Source organism: Trichogramma pretiosum, unplaced genomic scaffold (assembly GCF_000599845.2).
Source record: "Trichogramma pretiosum strain Unisexual culture from Peru unplaced genomic scaffold, Tpre_2.0 scaffold1, whole genome shotgun sequence".
Lineage (NCBI taxonomy): Eukaryota > Metazoa > Arthropoda > Insecta > Hymenoptera > Trichogrammatidae > Trichogramma > Trichogramma pretiosum.
The window spans coordinates 4,047,313-4,072,952 of NW_019641703.1; the positions used below are offsets into that span (position 1 = coordinate 4,047,313).

Sequence of the window (25,640 nt, forward strand, 5' to 3'; positions counted from 1 at the left end):
CGCGTAACTACAAGCGATCGGGCGTTTTTTGTGTTCTTTCTTTATCCTTTTTCTTTTATACACGAAACGTTTCAGCTCATCTTTACGATATGCGCGCACCTCTGAATTATAAAGCAATTTAAAACGTAACATCAATTTCAGTGAGCATCAACTTTAACGCGTGATTTCAAAGCGCAGCTATCAATTTTAATAACTGTCGGCCAACTCGCGCGCGCGCGAGGCGAGTAAGTAATAACAATTTATCCCGTCAAAAGAAAAAGTTCCATTTTATCGAAGTGTCCGAAATCCATCAATCAACGAGCTCATACGTGCCGCTACGCCAGCGCACGACGAGCTTTAAAATTTTATCATAGAGTAGCATCTCCGCACCGACCAAGTGGGGGATGTATTATACGCTCGGCCGGAGCGTCGATTAGGGACTCAAAAGTTACGTGTACGAAATCAACGGTCTAAAAAAAAGTAAAAAAAAAAATTGTCAAAAGATTTCGTCGTCGAATCGGCAGGGTTGAATTGAAAATCGTTGCGCGGAAGCATCTGCGACAAGTGCGCGGCGATAGAGGAAGGCAAAAAGCAAAAAAAAAAAAAAAAGAAATGAAAAAAGAGCGCACATATAATCACCGGAGCGATTTGTCCGGATTCAACGCGTATCTACTACTACCACCACTAGCTGTCCGACCAAAACTACGCTCGAACCACTCGATTGCGCGCGCCAACTTCGACTCATTACACCCGGCCGCCGCCGCCACCGCCACACGCGTGTGTGCTGTGCAGGCAAGCCTGGCGTACGTACTCTGCAGTCCTGATTTTCGCGATAGGCTGCTGCTGCTACACTCGCGTTCCGATCCTCTCTTTTTTTCCTTCGAAGCTACCCTCTTTTGTCTTCCGACTTTTGAATTTGTCGTTCTCCTTGCTTGTTTGCTACGCGCGCGGATCGACCTTCCTGTTTTTTACTACTTGCGTTGCGCGCTTGTACGGTTGAACGCACTCGAGACTTTTTTATTGCAGCGTTAGCTACTACTAGCGCTGCTTATTTTTGTAGATGCATATCGAAACGCGAATAAAAAAAATTGAAGAACGAACGAATGAACGAAGTCGCGGAAAGAAGCTTAAAAAAAGTGCACGCGTGGTATACGCGTAGAATTCTTTCATCGAACTCGACAACCTTTTTCTGTTATATATAACACGCACGCAGCAGTTGAGAAAAAGTTTCGCGACAGTATATAATATAGATATATCGGGGTCGTTGTACCGGACTTGGTTGATTGTCTCTGGGTTTGTCATGTTAATTAAAAGCGAGCGGGTGGGCGGGCACGAGGGCAGATTAAGAAACTTGTATGACGTATCAGCGTTAAATCGAGTTACTCTCTCTCTTGTCGTCGTCGGCCAACTCGAGGCTGCTGCACAGCTCTAAGATATTATGTGATTCTCTCTCTCTCTCTCTCGCTCTGTGCGAGCTGCAAAAGAACGCCTTGGAGTTTATACAAGCCACGCGTACGATGAGGGAGAGAGAGAGAGAAGGCATTAAGAGGCAACTTTTTAATTGCAATACGTCCAACAGAATTCAGCAGTGAAAGTCTCGTTAGCTACACTGCAGAAGCAACAGTACAGTTTTTGACTACTTTTATATATACATATAGAGAAAAAGTAGGTTCAACTTTATACTTGTTCTGACTCGGTACTGTATATATATACTCGAGAATTGTTTGATTTACATCGGTGTGTACTAGGCGCAGCAGCAGCAGCAGCAGCCAAGCGCATTAGACACACAGTGGTAGTAGCGACTGTGCGTTTTAATCTCGACAAAGACGCGTCGTCACCACAGCCGCTGCGCCGCGGCAAAAGCTGCTCTCTCTGCTCTGTGCGCAAAGAACAAGGCCAACATTCATTTGCAATCCAAATTTAAATGAAACATGACAATCGAGACTGCCGCTGCGCGAGGAGGAGGCTTTGTGATAAGCCACCCGCGACAGGCAGAGGAAGGGCTATTAAAGTAATTGCATTTTTTTACACAGCTATTTCATTTGATTCGAGCGCGTATGTATCTACTCTTTATACAAGTTGAGTCGAGAGTGAGCGAGCGAGTCGTCTGAAAAAATTAATAACGTATCGTGATTTTGAGAGTTCATGCGCATCGATATAACACATTCGCGTAGTATTACTTCCTAGAAGTTCTCTGGCTGCGCGCAACTCGACCATGAGTATCAAGCGCTATGGTCAAGCGTATGGTATTGCGCGCCAGGTATCTAACGGTATAAAATTATTTCTACCGGATCGGGTGGGCTACTCGGCCAATACCGTAAGGTGAGCGCAGAGACGATTTTATTATCTATCGAATCGCGTATAAGTAAAAATGGAAAATATATTCATTCGTTCGTTGCGCTCAATGGCAAAGGTTAATATTTACACAAGGGGGGCGCCCGATCAATGACGATCATATTTCGCGAATCGCGCGGTTGCGAGAATCTATTTTGCCTACGAATTTGATGAAAATATATCTTTTATACATCAGCTTGCGAGTGGTAAAAAAAAAAAAACAAAAATCAAGCCACCCTGGTCTAATTTTTTTTTCTATTTTTCGAATGTAAAAATTTTTTTTGGATTTTTCATCTTTTTAACGATCACCGCGCACAGACGCAGACGCGCGCACACACTTGGAAAGTCTGCCTCTCGAAAAGCTCATTCATCTCTCCGCGAGCTTGCACACGCATACACGCGCGATTGCTTTGTGCACTCCTATGTGTGTGTGTGTGTGTGTGTGTGTGTGTGTGTGTGTGTGTGTGTGTGTGTACGTATGTAACGAATATTCAATGCTGCTCCTGTAGCTGCAGCAACATATTTGCCGATATATGAGGTATATATGCCACTATGTACGGAGAGCTCTAGCTAGCTATATATGCCGCGCCGCAGACGCGGCAGAGTACTGGAGCAACGGCAGCGACTTTGACTCGCGCTGCTGCTGCTGCTGCGGTGCACTTTCAATTCCACTTCGTAATTAATAGATCCTCGGCAGCTACCACCACTACTGTGCCACGACTGCAGATGCAGCGGTGCTGCACACACGTATACACACATATACACCCATGTATACACGCTATATATAATATTCATCTCGAGCCGCGCGCGCGCGGCGCAGCACACGGGCCATACGTTAATTTTCACCCGAAGACCGATGCGATGGGCGCCCTGCATTCCCTAACGCTAGCTCGCGCGCATATTACAATTAACTAATAAATGTCTCGGCTGAGGGGTGGTTGGGAGCTAATGCTGCTGCTGCAAGCTCCACTACACTACTCGCTCATCTCGTTCTTCTTCTCTCTCGGCTCTCGCTCAAATCTGTATACTTGTAAAGTAGTACAGCAGCCGCCGCGAGTATATAATAGTTGGTAATAAATCGCGCGCGCGCGCTTAGGGTCGGAGAGAGGAATATAAAAGCCATCGCCGGCTTTTAGCATCGCATAAATTTTGCTCTTCCTCCATCTCTCTCTCTCTCTTTCGCTCTATATATTTTCGTAGGCTTGACTTTGCGCGTGCTCTCGTCTTTCGCCGAGCGCGCGCGACTCTCTCTCTGGAGGTATTCTTAGCATTTATCACTTTGTACCCCGCTCTGACACGAGTATATTACTCTCGGCCGTCAGGAGGACGAAATCCTCGTTCGTCCTCGTCGTCTTCGTTTCTTCTCTGGCCTAGAGAGACGGGACGCTTACACCGGCAGCTCTAGCCTGAAATTTTTTTTCTTTCAGAGATAGACGCGAGAAAAAAATCACTTTTATCACTCGTAGGTATACACCACGGTATAGCAAAGGTAAAGAAAAAGAATAACAGCACAGGATTTTTTTTCTTTCAATCAAAAATTGAAGAAGAAAAAAATTTTATAACATTTTTTTCATTCACTCACTCACGACACTTCTAATATTATGTACCTAAAAAAAATTTTTCCATCGAGCTTTCGATAGCGATGAATAATGATACTTTCAACAACGCGCAGAGCTACCGAGCACCACTGCAAGCGCGCGACACGACGACGCCTGACTGACTGACTGACTGAACTCAGGCGGCGGAGGCGGCAGCAGCGGGCTTTTGGCGACGAAGGGGTGTGTTACTCTTCTGGCGCGCACACTGTGTGCAGCAGCGGCAGCATACGCCAGCGCCGCGCCTGAAGGCCTGTGCTGGCTGCTACGCTGCCTGTGTTCATTGCGCTTGCGTTGCTACTCAATTCGCGAATATAGCAGCAGCGCAGCGAGACTAGCTCGTCGTCGTTCGAGGGGGGTTTGGTGCTGCTAGTGCTGCTCGTCCGTTATGTTTATGTGTGCCATGGAGCTCGATGCAGATACAGGGTTTTGTTTATGCAATCGCCGCATCGTTTCGCGTGCGTGTGCCATAGTTTACGATGTACATATTCGAAAATCGATTCGATAATATAAGATATTAATGCGAGTATTTATAAGTACTTACGTTAATCGCTTATGGGTTTGTGAAAATAGATTAATTAGACATAAAATTGATGCTTACCTAGAACAGACAAAAAAGAGAGCAAAGATTATTACGACGTTTCATATCAATAATATTACCGCATCCAAGCATTAAAACATTTTTATTACAGCTCCTTTCATCGTATAGCCCCCAAAAGCTCAAGACAATTGCAATTAAGTTGTAAGGATGATTTTATCGAAACACTACTCGCGACGGGCGGGCTCCTTGATAATGGGAAAATGCTCATTGAGTGTATACGCGACTGACGCTAGCTGTTAAAGCTGCTGCTGCTGCTGCTGCTGCTATTGTTGAAACGAACAAACGTCAATTATACTATATACACACTAGGTGTATATATCTAGCGACGCTCGGCGTATACATTCTCTTGGCAAATAACTCGTGGCATGAGGCACGTCTCAAGGAGCAGTCGTACTACTATACTATCATCTCTCTCTCTCCCTCTATTTGACGATCAAACTCTTTGTAAGATGTTTCGTGTTTCCTATCCATTTTCCAGCCGAGAGAGTAAGTGGTGCGAGTCATATTCCATATAGCTCCCGCAAATTGCAGCTCGCACATTAATTGAAACTTTCTCTCTCTCTCTCCTCGCGCTCGAGTTCTGGACAATGCAAACACATGCCGCGTAGAGATAGCCAGATAGAACGATTCTCGTCTCGAGTAGCGTATACAGTCACGCAGCATGAGGCTAGTATAGGGTAGCGTTTATCGTCATAACTAGAGGAGGAGAAGGTCGATACGTGAATCTCGGAGAATACGTGCGGATATGAAAAATTAACTCGATTAAAACGAGTAGTGGGTACGTGTTGCGGTACCGGACCGCTCTGGCGCAAAATTAGAATTAATGCTCCGTATGAAGCGCGCGCGCGCGCGTAACCGGCGAGTAATCGCTCGAGAGAAGCAAAAAGAAGCGAGCGAGAAAAAAAAATTGGCACTCGAATACATATATTTTTAAAACTCGCGCGTCGCGGCTGACTGAGGCATACATAATGAATAAATTCGGAGCTCGCTCCGTGTGATATTACTAATGACGCGCTAGCCTGCCTGCCCCCCGAGTGCATATATAAATAATCCTTTCTTCACTGCTGTGTGCCCCATAGTGTTGGTGTTAGTACACTATGACGCAGCTAGAGCTGCGACGCGCGGAAGCGTCGAATTGCCATTGCCGCAATTAAGTCACGCGCTGCTCTCTAGCCCCGCTAGGCTGCTGCCACCGGCACGTATTATTACCGTAGTAGTATATATAGCGGGCGCCCGGGCGCCAAGCCACAGAGGCTTAATGTGATTTTTCGCCTTGGTGCCAGAGCGTAAATCCAAATAAAGCCACCACGCCACGCTTTAGCTCTAGCTATAGCTTTCGCGTTCGGCCAATTGCACGTAATTTATCCCTTTCATTCATATAAGGATATCGAGCCATGGCGGGAAAGAGAGAATACCTCGACGTTACGGGGGGTATTGACAATTTTCACCGTCGTAACCCTTTTTTGCCGCTTTTCCTTTTCTCGCGCTGTAAGCTGTGCTGGCTGCGATATTCGTGTCATTTCGAGCGAAATAATTGTCGGTCCTTTCTCTCTGCGACGATTAAAATATTGATACGAAACAAAAAGCTCCAGCAAATGGGACGGTATACAGTTTTGCAGATACGCGTTATATCGTATAACCGCGTTTATATCGGATCGATATCTGCAAAAAAAAAAAAAAATCAAGCAAGCACGAATGTGCGCGAGAGAATCTTTAAACTCGCAACACCGGGGGCTATTGACAGAAAATTCGGTATAAGCTTGCAAATCGATGGATATAATGGAGAAAGAGACAGAGAGAACGAAAAAGAGAATGGACGTAGCTCTGCGCCTCGTTGTAGCATAAGAGCGACAGTGATAAAAGAATAGAAGAGAGAGAGAGAGAGAGAGTGAGAGAGAGAGAGAGAGAGAGAGAGAGAAAGACAGGAAAATCCAGCAGGAAATCGGGTTTCCGTGAAAAAACCCACCGAGCGAGGGGACGGGCGCGCGATCGCGCAGCTTGCGGAGTGCAACGACGACGAAAAAATATAAAAAAAGAAGGAGCTGCGCACAAAAAACAAAAGAGCGAGCGAGAGACCGACGAGAACGAAAACAGAAAACGAGACACCATCAAGTGCTAACTACCCCTCGTGTATAACCATGGCCTGCACCCCCGCCCTCCACGCAGTTCTCTTTCCTCTCTCTCTCTCTCTCTCTCTTCCAGTGTGTTTGCAGCAGCAGCAGCAGCAGTCAGAGAGCGGGCAAAGAGCGAGTCGTCGACTCGTTACACACTCGCGCGAGCTTACATACATGCACACAGTTCAGTTCAGAGCTCTCGGGTGCATTATATCTGTTAATTGGCTCTGTGTCGCTTGTCGTCACGTGCTTGCTGCTGCCTTCGTCGTCGACTACGACGTCGTGCATTACGTACACACACACACACACACATATATAAAACATTATTTTTGCCCTTTTTTTTTTGTGCCCTGCGCCAAGCCGCATAATCAAGCGGGCCGCCGCGTGCAATTATTGTACTGCACGCGCGCGCCACGCTGCGCTGCGCTGACTTTTTTACATTTTCCGCCCGCTACGCTGACGCCGCTGGGTAAATTTTCACGTTCTTTTTCTTATATAATTAATGCCCGAGCTCTAGCGCGCGCGCGTGAGAGGGAGAGAGAGAGAGTCGCAGCAGCATGCAGCAGTTCTTGCTGTGTGTGTGTGTGTGTACTGCGAGAGATTCCATAGAACTTTGCGTTCCTCCGAGCGAGAATAACGTATGTATTTATGTATAATAGCGTGGAAAAAAAGCTCAGTCACCAGAGGGATGACGGATTACTTCCTCTCTTTACCGTACGAGGAATAATAAAAAAAAGAAAGAGGCAAAATGTTTCTGCCTGTAAGTGCAAGGATTATAGTGAATACTCAAGGATTTTATGAACCAGGCATTAGTGGGAATTATAACGTATCTACGGAGTGCAGCTATACACGAGAGTATAATATTTCATTAAAAACTGCAACTATGACGATGCGAAACCTCGAAAGATAAGACTCGAACAAAACTTTGCATATACTATAACTAGTATATGGTGGAGAGAGAGAGAGAGAGATGCGGATATCGATTGCGTTTTCTGTTTACTTAGGGAATTCGAGCGACCGCAGCAGCCATGGTTGCACAGTGTATGCTATATCAAAAGGGACGGCACTATACTGTCTCTCTATTCAATGCCCCGAGAAAGGCACAATCGAAACCAATCATTTGTGTTTTAGGGCATCCATGCAAACGGATATTCCTGTGCCGTTGCTGCTGCTGCATCTACGCCAATCCGACTCTCGCTCGCTCTCTTTATCTCGTCGATTCTACAACGTGTATGTATACAGATGCTAAACACGTGTATGTTGTACGTGACGATATTTCGATCTTTTCTAGAGCGCAAAGTGTACAGTGTAGCTATATTCCCAGAGCAGGTCCACGCAACGTTGTCGAATGTCACCCGAAGAAATGGAATCCGACTCCCGCATAGAGAGTCGACTAGCATTTCACTGCATCGAAGATATATTTTGAATTTTCCGAGAGTCCAAGAGGGAAAATTCGGAAAGGCGAAGCCGAGAAAAGAAAAAAAAAATCGGAATTTACCTGTAATCGAGTTTGACTCGCGACGTAAATACCCGCCGCGTACGTCCGAGATATGATTATGATCGATTTAACTACGATCAAGCGCGCCCAGCAGCACTGTAACGTGAACGGTGACGGAGGATTGCGTTCGCGCGCGCGTTTTAACCGCAATTAATCATCGTCGCGCAAGCCACCGATATTACGAACTTGACCGCAGGGTGTTACACCAAAGAGAGAGAGAGAGAGCCTATACGTATCGAGGATATACTGTTTCAGTGGCACACGCGCGATTACCCATTAAGAACGAAAAGGGCCACCACCACCGAGCCCCGCGCATCTAAATTGCGCCCAGATGTGCAAAAAGTATATCGCGTTAACGAAAACACGCTCTCCGGTGATCGTCGACGGGGGTGCGCTCGCGCGCGAGGCACACAATCCAATTTGCCCGTAACAAGGTTTGGCCGCAGCTGATACTACTACCTACGGCTTTTGATGCTCGCGTACTCGCGCGAGCTCGAACGAGCTTACCAGTGGTGTGGATAAAACAAAAAAAAAAAAAAAAAAATAGAGAGAAGAGAATCCGGGGAAAATCGAAACAACGAGAGCGAGCGAGAGCTGATCCCAAATGTTTGGCGGGAAAAAGCATCAGTCGGTCGAGCAAGCACACAAAGACACACGTACATCGATCAAACATTGCAAGCTCAATTCCGGCTCGCGGTGCGTTCGAGCTTGCGAGCGAACGACTGCGATCAGGGATACTCGAGAGAGAGAGAGAGAGAGAGAGAGAGAGAGAGAGAGAGGCAACTTAATGCGCATGCAAATATATACGCACGGTGGTGTACGCACACGAACACACGAACTCGGATGCAGAGCCGAGCTTGCGAGCGAACGAGAGAGGACGAGGAGAGGCTCGTGAGGTAATAGCAGGAATACAGGAGCAACTGCTTTGGCCAATATCTAGTGGGATTCGTATACGCGATCGAGCAAGCCGAGTAGCAGCGTTTCGCTTCCAGAGCTGCATAAGCGATACCTGCCTCGTACAGAGCCCCCCGAGTCGACGAAAATGACGCTCGACGGTCTTTAGGTGCATTCTAAAGCACGCATAAATAGAGGGCCGATACGACATTGTATAATTTTATCTAGGATTTAGAAAACGAAATCTTGTGCGGCTTTAAATTTGCTTTTCCGCGTCGCGATGATTACTTTATTTAAAATAAAAATCATCAGCATGATGACATTACCATAGACGCGTCGTAAATAAATTGCCTCATATCCTATCGAAACATCGCGAGTTGCGCTTTTCTCTTTTCGTTTTCCTAATTTTCCTCTTCCTCTCTTCGCTCTCCTTCCTGCTCTATTTTTTCCTGTTTGAGAAAATCTCTCTCTTGCTTATTTCCCGTGGCATTCAGTGTCAGTGCAATATGCACACACGGGGGCGAGCATTTCAAAAAGCAGCAGCAGCAACAGCACGCACAGGCACACGACTCACAAACACACACACACACACACACAGACGGATACTCTGTGTGTGCTATATGTATAATACACTACACACGGGATACGGGTACAGACGCGCGAGATGAACAGAAAATAGCAAGAGTAGTAGCTATGTGCGTGTAGCTATACGTATATATACAGCAAGAGAAGCAGTAGCGGTGGATAGGTAGCAGCAGAGCGGGGAATGGAAAAAAGTCACGTGAAGTTAAAGTGGAAGCTCTGGAAAAAGTAATAAGCTGCTCGTGAAAAGGGATCTGAAATTCAATCTCTTCCGCTCTTTTCTCTCCCTCTCTCTCTCTCTGAATTTTTGGGTCAAAAACTTGAAACGGAAAATACAACAACAACAATGAATGAAATAATAATGAATAAATATTCCATCGACGCACGCGCAAACACGCGCGCAGTCGTCGTTTTTCTATGTAATTCTTCGTTGCCACGCACCTGCTGCGTGTGTATCTACACACGTATACCGTAGGATGACACGATAAAAAGAAACTGTCTACACTTAATAATCTGATAAATTTTTCATGAATTGTATAAATGGAAAACGATCTCCGCGTGTTTTTGATCGTCGAGCTCGTCGTCGACTCGCGTATCGTCGCACGAGTATAACGTATACTGCGCCACACTATATGCTACACGGCTCTCTCGTAATACAGACGCGTATAGGGCTGCAGCGGCGTATTATATACAACCCGCGCACTGCCGTCGTTCAGCCGTCAAGATGCCGTTAAAGAGCTGCTGCTGCTGCGCATAATATTTACGAGGAACGTATAAACGTGTACCTAGTGCTTGGATACGTTATACAACACGTATATTAAACCCACTCCCATATGTGCGGGTGTGCGAACATATTCTGCATGCATGCATAGCGCAACTCGCGCGCGCGGGGGATATTTGATAACCTTCGCGACGCAAAAAATACGTCGGTGGGGTCCTTCCGTCTGAAAACTTTCGCAGGAATTTATTGCGCGCCGTTTATACACACTGCGAGAACTGAACTGCTCTATGCGCGACATGCGTGGCATTTAAAAAGTTTCGAAAATTCGAGCTTTTTTCTAAATGACGCGCGAGTCGATTTTTCAGTATACATCGCGAAACTTTGTCTTTACACAGTACGTCGCGTGTGTGTGCTTTTTACGAAGCTATCGAAATTTTTTGCGCGGACCTGTATACGCAAATAAGCTGCGTACTAGCTGCAACGACAAAAAAAAAAGACGAAACAAAAAACGCACGTCATATCGGCTCTCTGCACACAAGGCGACAACGAACGCGCGCGATATCTTACGCGAGCTTTCCGATTAATTGAATTGGCACGCTGCCGCCGCAATTGAAACCACTCTCGGCTCGCTTTATCGTATATCCCTAAGAGGCACCAGTCGCTCGTTCAACGGCTAGTCGCATCATTCAACGGCGGCGCTATCTTTCCCTACAGGCTAATTCGTCATCGAGTCTCCCCGTGTGCGTCGTGTGGCGCGCGCGCAAGCACAAATGTGCTGCTGCTCTTGTCTGTCTGCCTGCCGTCTCGGTCAGTTCATTCGAATTGCGCGTAATTATACATAGAGCTTGTCGGATATAAACGTGCGTTGTTCGCAGCTATATCCATCGTATGGTAGTCCCGTCGGCGCCGAATGAATAGCGAGATGAAAATCGTGTCCTGTCCCGATTCGTTCTTCGTTTTCGGTGAATACTCGCGAAGATACGATATTATTAATCCGCGCATCGAGGGTCAATCGATTTCTCTCTCTGCAGCCATTTTGATGGATCGTAAGAGTTTCTATATGAATAGGAAACACTTTTGTGGTTTTACCGATTTAGCAAAAATTATTCATTCCCTCGAGTTGGGAAAAAAGTTGCGTCGTCCGTTATGTAAGGATTAAAGGTCGCGGGTGTTAAGTGAGAAAAAGACTCGCTACTCTGAAAGAGAGCACGAGCGTCTAGCGGCTGGTTGGGGTGTAGCGACGCGTACGAGCACGTCGAGGCAGGCGCGCGCGCGAGCGAGAATCGACTTGACAAATAGAGTTAAAAACTTTTTTATTGAATAAGTCTTGAGAAGATTTTGTAAAAATATAAGGGATAGAGGGTGGTAAAAAAAGGAGATAGAGAGCCGAGAGCGCGCTGAAAGGTTAAGAAGCTGAATGAGTTCCAGCCTGCCTGCCTGCCTGCCTACCTACAGCCATGCTTGTTTTAAATCGGGGAAAAATGTTTGTAACAGTTTGAAAAGGGATTACTTCGTTTATAAGTTCCTCGAGTGAGATAGGATTATTAAAATTCAAGAGAGTTTATTCTAACAAACTTTAACGCGCGCGCGTGAAAAATAAACTGCGCCATAAGATTTAGAGAGGCACTGGTGCAAACGCACGACGCGACGTTACGCTGCACGTATCCATCTGTTTATAAACGTACGATAAACAAACTTTTACTTCTTCTTTTTTTTGCCAGAAAAAAGGGACACGAGTTTAATTCGTCAATTTTTCATCGAATTATTCCACGTCACGACGATGTTATAAGCTATACGCACACACATTGTATTTGTAAAGCGCGAGGATGATTACGAATTTAATCGAAATAGTCGCGTACAGCACACACACACACACACACACGCACACACATACAGGATATGTACAGTACTATGTACGGAGGGAGAGGGCCCGGGGCAGTGTCAATTTTGGATTATAAAGCTTTTAACGAGATTCGTTTGATACTAACACTCGGTAGCACGAGTATGTGGCTGCCGCTATAGCTGCAGCAGCGCAAACTCGCTGCTGCGCACACACACGTACCATATATAACATTATCGGGGGCGGGGGAGGAGGGATGAAAATTTATTATGTAAATTGCCTGTGTGTGAGCGCGAGTTAGACCTTGTGCCCAAAATTTCGTGCCTGTGACATTTATGACGTGTATTACAATATGGCAACCAGTCTCGTATTAACGCACACTCGCGCATATCTGCGGAGTGCGCTTGTATTATATAGGTACGCGTGGGTAAGAATCATAGCTCAATAAGCAAAGATATTGCACGACTGTATTAAAACTATTAGCCAAGTAACTTTATGTATGTGTGTGTGTGTGTGTGTGTGTGTGTGTGTGTGTACGTGCCGCCACCGCTGCCGTGTTCGCGACGTCGTTGCCAAGCGCAGCGCAGCACACACATAGCCGATAACTTGTTAAATTATTTAACTGCGGCGCGCATGCCAGCGAACTTTCATATTTTGTACGCGATTGCCGCAAGAGAGAGAGAGAGAGTAGTAAAAGCAGCAGCTTCGACAATTGCTGCTGCTGCTGTATGCTTATATTGCGCTGTATAGAAACGCAAGTCTCTCGCGATCGCGTGTAATGATTAACATATAATTTCCCTTCATAATCCACGAGTGTGTGTGCGTCGGTGGGCGGGTGGCACAACTTGCAGGAGGATGCAGACTCGTGCGCGGCGCTTCAATTCGCCATCGAAAGAGGAGAGAGAGAGAGAGAGACAGAAAGCTGTAGAGCGAACTACAATATCCGATTAAATTTGCAACTCGTTGCAACTTGGAAAATTGCGTTATGATTACGTTTTAGTATAGACGATTCCCTTTTGATCGCGCGCATGTAAGGTGCAAGCTTCGTTGCTGCTGAAGCGAGTAAATACTTTTATACTACTATTCGCAACAATCGAAGAGCCCAGACACGCGCAGAGAGAGAGAGAGAGGTAAAGACAGAGAGGGATACAGTTATAAGGCTAAGTTTAGTTGCATCTCGGTTAAGTGCCTACGTGCAGCCGACGCGGGGAGATAGAAATTCGCTGCTAGCTTCTCTCTCTCGCGCCGCTCGCGCACGTCTTATACTCGTCATATAAGTGACTTTGAGGATTAAGGCAATAAGGTTGGGATTATCGAGCGATGTATAACTAACGCTGACTCGGCTCTAGGCGCTCGCGCACCACCACCACCACCTCCTCTATTTGGAATTGTTACATTCGTGTTATACACATACACACTGTTCCAAATGGAGGGTGGCACACCTCAACGCTCTGCAGATGCGTCTGTGTGCACGCGTGTGCAATATAAACGTACGCGTCACCGCAACTGCAGCAGCAGCAGCAGCAGCAGTAGCAAATGTGTAAAATTTGCTCGACACGCAGTATGACGATCGTCCCTCGCTAGCTATACACCATGATTGTATATATAGGCCCAGTAGAGAGCTTGTTAATTTAACGACGATGAGCTGTGCGCGCGGTATAGCGGCATGTTATTCCCGTGTCTGGAGCACGACGATGTATTATATACTACTGGTGCACACGAGCCCTCTGCACATCAGCTGTAGGTGGAGAGAGTTACTATATATAGTAGCACATACACACGCGTAAGCGCGCGAACGCGAACACGCGCGCGAGGCTTTTAATGCGCATCGTTAAAGCTATTTGTCCCCCGGTATATGATGATGCGGCTCGTTCGTGGTTTGCGCGTTCACCTCCCCCTCGACCCCTGTTCCGCCTTCTCCACCTCCTGCTCTGCGTGACACACATCGAGAGCTGTGTGAAAGAGGATGGCGTTTTTTTTTTTTGGTTACTCGAGCTTCGTTTGTTTCGTGTCACTGTTACGAGCGCGTTGGCATATTCAATGGATTTAGTTTTACGGATAAAAGACAACTTCTAGACTTTATTATGGTAAGATGCCCTCTTCACGAAATGGAGCTGAAACTCCACAGATTGTGGAGTGTATGTGTGTTCTCTCGCTTGGCTTCGAGAGCTGGATGTGCGTGAGCCTGGTTAAGTCGAGCCGAAACTCATGGTTTTTATTCTTTTATTTTTCAAATTTTCATCCTATCGCGGTATTTTTATTTTTTTTCACTCTCTCCATCAATTTCATATCTCATGCCTGGCTGCCTGATGGCTAATACGATTTGGCTAATCTTTTTAGCTTTAATTGCGTTTAACAGCTCTCAATGAGAGCTAGTCTTACTGTATCATAATCACTTTCAATGTAATGCTACCTTCATACTATTGCTATGTTCTTATTTCAAGAAAATGAAAAATGTATTTGCCTATTGTATCTTCATTTGTGCCAGATTAGGCTTGCCCCGAGGCCTGATAGATCAAAATATCAAACTATCAAACTATTGCGTTGTTTAAAGTGGTCTTAGAATATTTTTTTTCGAACGAAAAATACGATTGACTTATGCAAATATTTCGACCTTTCGACTTGCAGGTTTACATATAAAAGGGCTCGCCATCTAACGGTGGAGTCTTAAAGTAGTATTATTGCCATTTCAAGTAGCCGAAAATCGATCGAAATTTTTTGAAACAGTTAGTTTTGAAGCAGTTAATATTTTGTCACATAATTTTAATGGAAAAATCTCCAAAAACAACAACAAATAAAGACCTCTACATGGCTTTTGAGAAAACATCCTGCAAAAACAACTGTAAAACTAATTGAACTGTTTTACATAGGTCTCTACCTCGTGGTTTCACTATTTACCCCATCGCGTTCACAAATTTTTTATAATTCAATTATTCTTCGTTACAAATACGATAGAAAGTGCTGCTCGCTTTAGCATTTTATTTCTCCGCAGCTTCGTTCTTTCCCTCGGTAAAGTTACACAAAAAAAGAACCCAAGGCATTATAGCGCGGCGCGCTACGATTTTCATACATACATAGAAGCCAAACTAATTGGGAAACGTTACGTTATTGCTCTGAAAATAAAAAAGAAAAAAAACTGTAATTGCGTTACTCCCTGTATAGAAAAAGTTCGATTGGTATAGCTACGCGGTATTCATGTACATAGATCGACGCGATGTAAAAACTACGCATGCGCATGCCATAACACCCGCACACTGCAGCAGCAGCAACATCGTTTGCACATATTTAAATGCGCATCCATTAGACAAAGGGACGACGAGGACGACGACGGCATGCTGCTGCAAGCGCGGAAAGTTCATCGGGACTGCTGCGCCACGATGCACCGAGCATGTACATCGCTTTATATACGGTGGTAAAGCGAGCGAGAGAGAGAGAAAGAGACTTCCGCACGCGCGTGGAGGCTTGTACGCGCGAGCCATATAAATTATAGGTCCCGTGGCTGAAAGAGAGAGAGAGAGAGAGAAAGGGCGAGAGGAGGGTATACGACGGGAGTAGATTTCGCGGACGCAGACGTACTGCGATGATCATTATCAGTGAATTTATAGATGTGCACCCGGCGAGCTTCGCTCGCGGCCTATTCTCCGAATACAGACGACGACGATGCGCGTGGCGCGGCACACAACGCGTATACATAGGTACTATATATCCATAGTGGGATGTGCTTTATTTTCCCTACATATAGCACACTCGGTAAATCGACGATGCAAAATTATTCCAAGTCGGTCTATACACGTATATAGATAGGAGATAAAGACGAGGATAGAAAGCCGAGCGAAAAAAAGGGAGATGGAGTTGGATTATGGTTTATATATACAGAGAAAGAGAGAAAGACAAGCGTGCCTTCGCTATTATATCCTCTCTCACTCGAGAGAGAGAGAGAAAGAGAAGTTTTGTTTGTCGATTTTCATCCGCCAAGAGATAATACATAATACGACTGTGTGTCTATACGCAAGTGTGTGTTATATGTATGCGAGTGCGTTTGGCTGTTTGCTCGTATTTATATTATACGAGAGCGAGCTATTGAGAAAGTTGCAGCTTTCCAAGATATACAGACACGTTTGTATCCTCTCTCTCTCTCTCTCTCTCTCTCTCGGTCTCTATACATATAGACAAGCGCTCGCGTACGAGAGGACTATAAATTCGTGCTTCATTGTTTGCGCTATTTGCCTTTCAGTCGCAATGAGCAGCAGCAGCGACAGTAGTAGCGGCAACGAGGCGCAATCTCGAAACATTGTATTTTATATAAATTCAACGTACATAGCCATCAGTCGTGTACGATTGGTAAATAATATTTGTCAGTGGTGCTCGCACGCTCGATCTTATGGATATAAGGGGTTTGTGAAAAAAAAAAATTCAACACACGCTTGCAAGCTCAAAGTTTTGATTAGGAAAATCTTGAGAAAATTCACCGTGCCGTTTGAGCTTCGGGCGCGCGCAACTTTGAAGAGAGCTTCGAACGCGTCTATGCTGCTCCGTGTGTGTACCTGCCAAATAGTAGAGAAAGAGTCGAGTCTCTCGGGGCGCGCGCGCTTAAACCTGCACGTAGAACACCGTGTATGTACACCGTGGCAAAAAGAGCTCCAAGTCCAAAAGGAGATTAGTCATTCTCGCGCGCGTGAAGCACTGCGCTCAAAGAAAGCTCGTATGTATAGTAGCTAGCTACTGCTGCATGCATGTAGCAGCAGCACACACGTATAGGTTTGTGCCAGTGCTGAAAGTCAAGCTAAGCCGCAAATGCGCAAACTAAATTTACTTAGAAGCAGCAGTAGCAGTAGCAGTATAGCGACAACGTCGGCGGCGGCGGTTGTGTAGGTGCTGCTGCAGGTTCTCCCTTTTCGCTTTCACTCTGTCTCTCTCTGTGACGTAGACACGTACGTTGTGCATAATCTCGGTTATATGTGCACACGGGTGTACATCAGCCAAGGCTAGTGGTATACAGCGACGAATTCCTTTTCCTCGTGTGTAGTGCGCACACCACCCTCCTGGGCAAGCTAAATCCCATCAGGCCAGAGGTGTAGCGCGCGCACGTGGTATATAATACGTAGGTATAGGGCACTGCAGCAAGAAAGCAACAGAGAAGTAACCGTAGCTATCATGCAGCAATGGAAATCGAGTCGTTCATTCAAACTACAAAGAGAGAGTGAGAGATTTGAGTGAGGAAGAGAGAGGGAGAGAGAAGTTGAGTTAGCTCGCGGAAAGAGAGACAGGGAGACTCGTGTGTAATCCTCCATACATACACGAAACTGGGAAGCCTACGGCCTCGAATTAGCTTGCCTGGACAACGATTAATGACGCGGGATTCTGCCGCTGCTGCTGCTGCACTTCGTACATAGAGGGCCATATCCCACAGCACAGCAGTTGCTGCTAGCGGAAATGATGAGAATGACCGTCCGAGCGCAGGTGCTGCAACACCCATCCACCCGCACATACCCACGCGTACTGCTGAATATATTCTCCCGCAGATATTATGCCATTTGCATGGTCATGCCGGTATACGAGCCAGGGGGCCTATATATAATATACCTATAGGTGATAGTAGCAGTAGTAGTATGAGCGTATAATTGCCGGATCGATCGCGCGTATGTCTGCGGTCGAGCGTTATATGCCCCCTCCTATATACCTTTGTCTCTCTAGCCTCGATGTGCACACAGCTTCTGCGGATATCTTAGCTGCCGCTGCTGCTGTGTATCCGATTTGCTGATACGATCGTTTTGACCTTGATCACCGCTACGAGGCTCTACACATATAAAGACCACAGCTGCTGAAAATCGCCTGGAGAGTATTTCAGGCGAGCAATCTCGTAACCAAGATTTCCACATTAGCTCAGACGCGCGCGATCCTCGCGCTATAATAATGTACAGACGGTGATAATATATCTTACACATAGACAGACACGAAGCTCGTATATTCACGCTAATGCGTGACACTTTACATTACAAATGTAGTGTACCTCTCGGCATCTAGCGTATCAAAGGGCCCGGGGGGGTTCATGTATTCAAGAGGCAGTGCTGCAGCGGTGGTGGCGGCGTTTGTGTCTGTGCGCGCAGCTTTCGTCATTAGAACGCGGGCGCCTCGCGCGACTCGAGCTCACTCGCTCGCAGTACGTGGAAGGCCGGGTTGTGTCGAGTAATATAACGTCTTATTAGAGAGAGAGAGAGAGGGGCTTCAGACTATGGCATACTTCACTGATTAACAAACGTGCTCGTACTCTCGTGCTGGTGCTACACATTATATTCTGGGTTGATGCACTGCCGCCGCGCGCCAGAGTCATGCAGCAAGAATAATACCAATTATATATCAAATCTCTGCTGTCTCTCGTGCGACAGGTGTACAACGGCAACGTATGTACGACGGAGATCATCATCTCGTCGTCTCGCCCTCTCACTCTCTTATCTGCCACGAGTACAATTTTTGCTAGATATAGAAGATCGAAGATCACTGCGAGTGCACACAACTGAGCCGATATATTATTTACCAAAGTTTGGAACCTGATCCCTCAGTCGCGAATCAATTATACGATGTGTGTGTACGCGCGAGTGTGTTTGTGCGCTTGGCGCGCATATACATTACTTCGGCAAACACGCAAACAGAAAGGTTGCGGCGCTTGTGCACGCATCCCCGCGTATATTCACCCTACACGAAAGAGTCGCGAGAGTGAGAGAGGGAGCGATCATATAAGTTGGTAGCTATGTATACGCACACACACATACACGCGCATACACATACTTAATTCGTACGCGTTTGTATGCGGTAAAGACTCGAGAGCGCGTTTGCACGAGACAAACACTTTGCTCGCGAGCCGCAGCCGCAGGAAGATATGTGCCGTGCGTACACTCCTCTGTAACTTGGAAAAATTAATTCTTTTTTCGATGATAATGGGCGCGTGTTGAAGCACTGCTACGGGTGTATTCCTTGAGGAACGTTTGCGTATTGGGGCCTAGGTGAAATTTTCAAGACGACAGCTCAATATTTTAAGGCTATATTTTGGGCGGCTGAAAATAAATGGGAACATTATAAATCATTTGAACAATGATTTGATTAATACAATTATTTTTACTTTACCACTTTCAGGTTTACATATAAAGATGATGCTCGCCATCTAGCGGTGGAGGGTTTAAGCACTTGAAAACTGGTCATCTTTTTTTGAAGCAATCAAATTGTCATCTTTAGGTCATAGAAAATGAGCCGAAAATAAGTTTATAAATGGTAATGTATTTAAAACATTCAAAATCATCAATTTTTTTCGTCCTTCATCTACTATTAATGTTGAGCATTTCGAGGAGAATGTGTGATTTAACCAAGACGATACAATGTACTTTTAAATATTTCGCGTGAGAATGTTTTATGAAATCGCATGAGATAGCGAAGAAGAAAAACTTTCGTAACTCGAGCTTGGAAATTTTTTGCGCGAAACCATTTTAGAATCGAGGCTAGAGAAAAGCGAGAAAAGCTAATTGGCTATGCAAGTGGAGAATAAGAGCAGAACGTGCATTTCAATGGCAGCTTTTATTTCTATTAATAGATCTTGAATTTTTTAAGTGCCTTTCATTTTTGCAGTTTAGAGAGAAGATACGAGCTGAGTTTTCACTCTTTATATTTATATAATTTGCTGCTTATGTGAACATCGATAAAGTTCGGAGCTCGTCACCGCAAAGACAAGGCTATACTACTTAACAGTAGTATAGTCAGCGCTTAGTCAGCCATACGCCTGTTTGTAAGTCTTCGTAACTCCAAATGTAAAAAACCATGAATAGCACAAAAAGAAAGACAAGGCGACGCGTGCACTCTGCACACAGAAAAAATTTCGCGGTGCACCCTAAAAATCTCGTGCCATTTTGTTCCACCTAGTAAAAATATTTTACGCGTAATTGCTAAAATTTTTGGTTACGACAACAAAAAGCCAATTTCGTTACAGCTACTAAAAAAAATACTGCAACGTAAAATTTTTTTATAGTTGGCGTAACAAAATGAATCTTTGTGTAGCCTCTCGACTACGTGTTTGGCGGTGTGCGCACGGCGTATAATTTTTCTCCGTACGCGCGCGATGATAGATGCTCGTCAGTTTCGTAAGAGATAATCCATTCGTTCATTAAAAACGCATAAGACCGCGTGCGTGCGCGAGATGCATTCAACGCAGCAACGCAGTGGATTAACTGAAAACGAGAGACTCGTATACGCATTTAAATTTTGTTCACTTGTATTATATATACGAGTGGAGCGCGCCGCCGGAAACAGTTTCATTAAAAATGTCCTATAAAGCCCAACTACGACCTCTCCCTACAAACGTGAAATATCCTCGCGCGGTAGTAGAAATGGCAAAAAAGAAAAGTGAGAAAGGTACAACTTGAAAGTATTATTAAATTTAATGAGTAATCCAAGATGGTATCTATCCTAATAATAATATACGAAAAAAGAAAAAGAGACGAGGGAAAAAGAAAAATCCGTAGATTGCTGGGGTTTCCCGATGAGGTGGGCTCGTATAACATTAACCTCGCCGCCGCTGCTGCTGCACTCTTTGATGTTCCCAGATTCTCTACCCAAAGAAACGGCGGCGCTGCGCTGCGCTACAGCAGCAGCACGAGTACTTGGAAAAACTTTGTGATAAGACGGTGCAAGCGAAAAAAATCTAATACACGGCGCTCTTTATATTACCCTCAAGAAATCTGTTCTCTATCTCGCTCTCTCTCTCTATATATATATGAAAAACGATGAAATGATTATGTTACCCCCTTGTGCGGGCCTTTGTGCCTGCGCTGCTACGCTCGCTCGCTCGCTCTTGGTAATAAAGCATTGTTTCCTTTTCGCGTTCATCTCCCGCGACTCATAAATTTCTATTTAAAATTTGATTGACAAATAACCATTGTCCAAGTTGCGCATGTATAGCGCTTCTGCTTGCTCCGCGGCTAGGTCCAAGCGTAAATCAATTTATATACCGCAGCATTCATGTATACACAACGGTAATCATCAAAACCTCGCCGCCGAGTCGCACTCCAAATTTTACAAAATTTTGCAACTAATAATTCAATTAAAGCCGGGGTAGAGTTCACTGGCTAATTTCGTAACAGGTATACGCGTATACGAATGACTTACTTTACTCTGCGAAAATGTAATTTTCCAGCTAGGCGGTAAATGAGCATACGCGCGTGTGTAATGCGGGGGCTTTGAGTAGAGGGATGGAAAAGTAATTTTAACAAAGACAGACACGTGAAAGAGCGAAAAATTGCTCCGTGCGGCGCGCACACAACTGCTGTTGACGTTTGCCACTGGTGCCGTTGCTGCCTGTGCCGTCGCTCGTACTGTGCGTATATGTTTTGAATTTCAAACAGCACTGGTTCAATTCTACGATACACAGAGCCTCTCTCTCATCTTCCCCGCACCCTCGGCAGTCGCTCGTGCCATTGCGAAATATATAGTATTTAAGCGTCGTAGTCGAGTTTTAACGTTTAAAGCGCCGTATGAAATGCGAACGAGAGTTGGAGAATAAGAGAGATAGAAGCCATACTTGATCGCGCGCGTGCTATGCTCGGGTTCATTTAAGATGCAACTGGCTTACGTATACGTACGTTCGTATACGCCGCCCATTATCGAAGTTAGCCTCGGCCTGACGCGGATGAATATAACAACGCACGGACGGGGCTCAACTTCGACTCCTATCAAAATGAACTTATGCTTCGAAACTCATTTGGGAACTTCTGAAAATGCTTCGATATAAGTAAAGCTGAAGAAAAAAAGAGAAGAGTAAAATATGCCTCAACCCGCCTACCGTTACTCTATTTATGTCTTCTTTTTCCAATTTTTTTTTATTCCTATTTTTTTTTTCTTCTGCTCACCCAACCCCCGAGGCATCGTGAGAGGAAGAGGAAAGAGAGAGAGAGAGCAGAGGCAAGAGCAAAGCTTTCGCGAACAGATCCGCTAAAGCTCGGCAGCAGCAGCATCAGCCGCGAACTTTGCTTCTCTCTGAAGAACAGGTAAAAAAGGCCTTTATACCAAGCGAGCATTTCCGCCCTTTTCTCTTATCCCATTCCCAGGGATTTTCGCTTACTCGCCGCCGACGCCGAGCGCGAGTCGATCGGATGCACTCTAACCCTCGAGCAGCGGCAGCAGAAGCTATATGCAGGCACGTATAGAGAGAGAGAGAGAGAGAGAGAGAGAGAGAGAGAGAGAGAAGAAGAAAGAGAGGAGACACCCGCACACAGACAAGGCACTTATTTCGCAGCTACCGGCGGGGCTTTTCCGCTGAATAATAGAAAACAGCCGCAGGAGAGTTTCGATATACACTATACATGATGGGGATGAGATCAGTACTACACACGCACGATGTGTTTGAGACACACGTGGGTGTATTTTGTGTAAGCCCGGCTAAAGCTTGTTAACTTTCGAACTTTCAATAAATCATTCTTTGTATATATCTGCGCCAAGCTACTTGAGACATTATATATATCGAGCTCAAATTAGCCGCGAACGTAATAAAAAATTCGCGAAAAATGAAAAAAGCCGCGCTCTGGATCTGGGAATTGCTCGAATCGATCTGTGGATAAATTAGAAGGCACAAATCTGATTTCGAAGAGAACGTGAATGAAAAACGAAATTTTTTCTCTCTCCCAGAAGTAACCGAGAATGTAAATGACTTTTTTACTTCTGCTCCGCGTGCACCACCACCGGTGCAACGGCGGCAAGGTACTTTCAATCTATCCCACGGTTACTCGAGAGCGACATTTACTATTCTAGAGGCTGCTGCTGCTGCTGCACAGCACGAGAGCACAAAGCGGAAAAAGCCCCGCGCTCGCGTTGTACATAGCTAGCGAGCGAGCTGCTTCGTACGCGATTGCAAAAGTGCTATGTAACATTACACGTAAGTGAAAAATAAAATATTTTCCGATGAGAAGAAGATGGAGGAGGGTAGTAGCATTAAAAAAATATAAAAAAATCAAGTAGACGAGAGAGCGAAGAGAGAGAGAGGAGGTGAAATTTATTCGCTATCGCGCGCAAAAAAATATCGCAAGGGATTCGAGAGTCTACCAGCTAGCTAGCGAGCGAGAGCGGTACATTATCATATCTCATTTGAATTCATAAAATGTGCAAATTAAAATTATTATCTTTGCATTAACTTGACTGTCATTTCCATCGGCTGTACTTTTGTATTTAAGCAAGAAAAAAAAAAGAAAAAAGAAAGATTAGAATCCTCGGTGCCTTTTCCAATAATTAAGTTCGATAAATTACTCTCTTTATTCGCTCTCTCGATTTCCTTCTCTCTAGAATAGTAGCCTACACACATCGACCCCTACTCGTAATTCTTATGGCAAAGTAGTGGTTGAAAAAAAAATTACTCGCATTAAAAAAAACTTTTTTAGCGCGTCGCAACTGCCTCGGCTAGTACGTATAAATATTCCAAACCAGCCGGCTGGCCTTTCCGCCGCGAATATAACAATCAATCCTGACGGTGGGTAGAGAAGTCTGCCACTGCTCACACTACGCGGATGCTCAAAAGTGCTCGAACGAGCTCGGCTATATACGTGGATAGCCATATAAGGCACACGAACAGCAGCAGCAGCAGCAGCGACGGTGGTAAGCATTATTATCAACACACAGACACTCGCTAACACACATACGCGCGTATAGACAACGAACAGAGAGGCAGAAGAGCAAAAGCCGCGAGGCTAATGTGGCAGAGGGGGCTGCTGCTGTGCTACTACTACTATTATACCGATGCTACGCGTAATCGCGTACGGGGCGCATAATTTAGCGCTGATGCCCAAGCTGTCCCGAGCGAATTTCGAGATACTCTCACCCTCTCTCTCTCTCTCTCTCTCAGTCGGCCGTTGGCGACGCGGACATAGCAATATATGGGCGACGACGCGGCTACGCTAATGTGATTGCCACTCACGAGAGTCTCTCTCTCTCAGCTCTACTACTGCTGCTGCTGTTGTACAGTTGGTCCTCCTCTCGGCAGCATGTCGGACGCTGCTGTTGCGCTTATACATGCCGGGCGCGCGCCGCTGCTGCTGTACGCAGACAAACTACATTCTGAAGTAAGAGAGCTTGGCGAAATACCCGCGCGCATACACGGGCTGGTGGTACGGCGTGTCATGGCTAGGCTTGCGCTACCGCCTCGACCAAGTTCCCGGCAGAGAAACAAGCTTCGAAATTTACATTTTGTATAATATCACGTACGGCCAATTTCACCGCGCGGTCCGGGTGCATAAAAGACGAATCTACCGCAGTCCAGGAAAAGCTTGACCACCGCAAAAGAACGATGTGGAAAAATGTTCACTCATTAGTATTATACATTTTAAATGCCCAACGGCAACGCCAGCTTGCGACCGTGTAATTGTCGCATCGTGAATGAAACGAGTGTTCTACCATTTTTATATATAATTTATTATAATCGCGTGATATTCAGCGCGATTTCCTAGCAAATTTTGTGAAACTCAATCTATTCCTCGCGCGCGGGGAGGCGAATGAAAATAGCCTGGCTGGCCGCCGCCGCCACTGGTTCACCTATAGATGGAAATTAAAGTTGAAACAAGTTCGCACCTCCGCTTTTCTCTTTGTGTCACATTGGGCAAAATAAAAGGAAGCGTGACTCTGCCGCTTCGATATTTAGCGCGATTTTCCGTGTGCGCGCGCGTGGCCCGAAAAAAAGAAGCGATCGAAAAAAAAAGAAGAGAAAAAATAGAAGAGATTGAGAAAATGAAAGGGGACGACGAGAGAGACGAGGCTTGCGCGGCAACAGCAGCAGCAGCTGCGCGAGATAGAGATCACTAACGACGTCCTTTTATCGACTTTTCGCATCCTCCGCGATAATTTCGATTTCTGACTTCTTTTTAACCTCTCTTTCTCTCTCTCTCTTCTATCTGCAGTCCTTTCATTACCTTTTATTTTTTCCCGCGCCAGTTTCCCGACGCTGCACCAGTAGCAGCAGCAGCCTTTTTCATTCCGTATAAACAACTGCCGAGTCAGCACGAGCAGCTTCGGCTTTTCACGCTCCTATTTTTCGCCTACATGCGCGCGTACAACCGCGGAACCCGGCTAACGAGAAATTTAGGCTAAACTCTATAACGGGGAGAGGAGGGATCTATTTAACTTTTGCTGCCTCCCGAGAGCAGCTCGAGCTTTGTGTGTACACACATAAAGGAAAGAAAAACAAAATCTCGAAGTAGAGGATTATTATTACAGCCTGATTGACGGTGCTGCAGCACACAGTCCATATATAGTAGAGCTGTTATACGCGCGTGTGTGTGTACGTTTTTGAATACGATATGATCGGTTTTGTGCTTTCTCTGTGCCAGCACCGCAACGAGACAAAGTTTCACATCAACCGAGCAGCCGTAATACGACGAATGCTTGTATAAAGGAAGGCGGCAATTTCCAATGAAATCGAATGAACTTCCGACTGTACTGTGCGCGTTGTAACGAACGATT

General features: G+C 45.6%; 1 protein-coding gene across 1 annotated transcript in view; it reads right to left on the bottom strand.

Moving 5' to 3' along the window:
• LOC106653532 overlaps positions 1-25,640 on the bottom strand; it is a 174,704-nt gene that overhangs the window by 63,480 nt on the left and 85,584 nt on the right. The window contains exon 8 of the mRNA XM_014373014.2: positions 10,476-10,502. Coding sequence (XP_014228500.2) covers positions 10,476-10,502 — 27 coding nt within the window. The remainder of the gene's footprint in view (positions 1-10,475; positions 10,503-25,640) is intronic.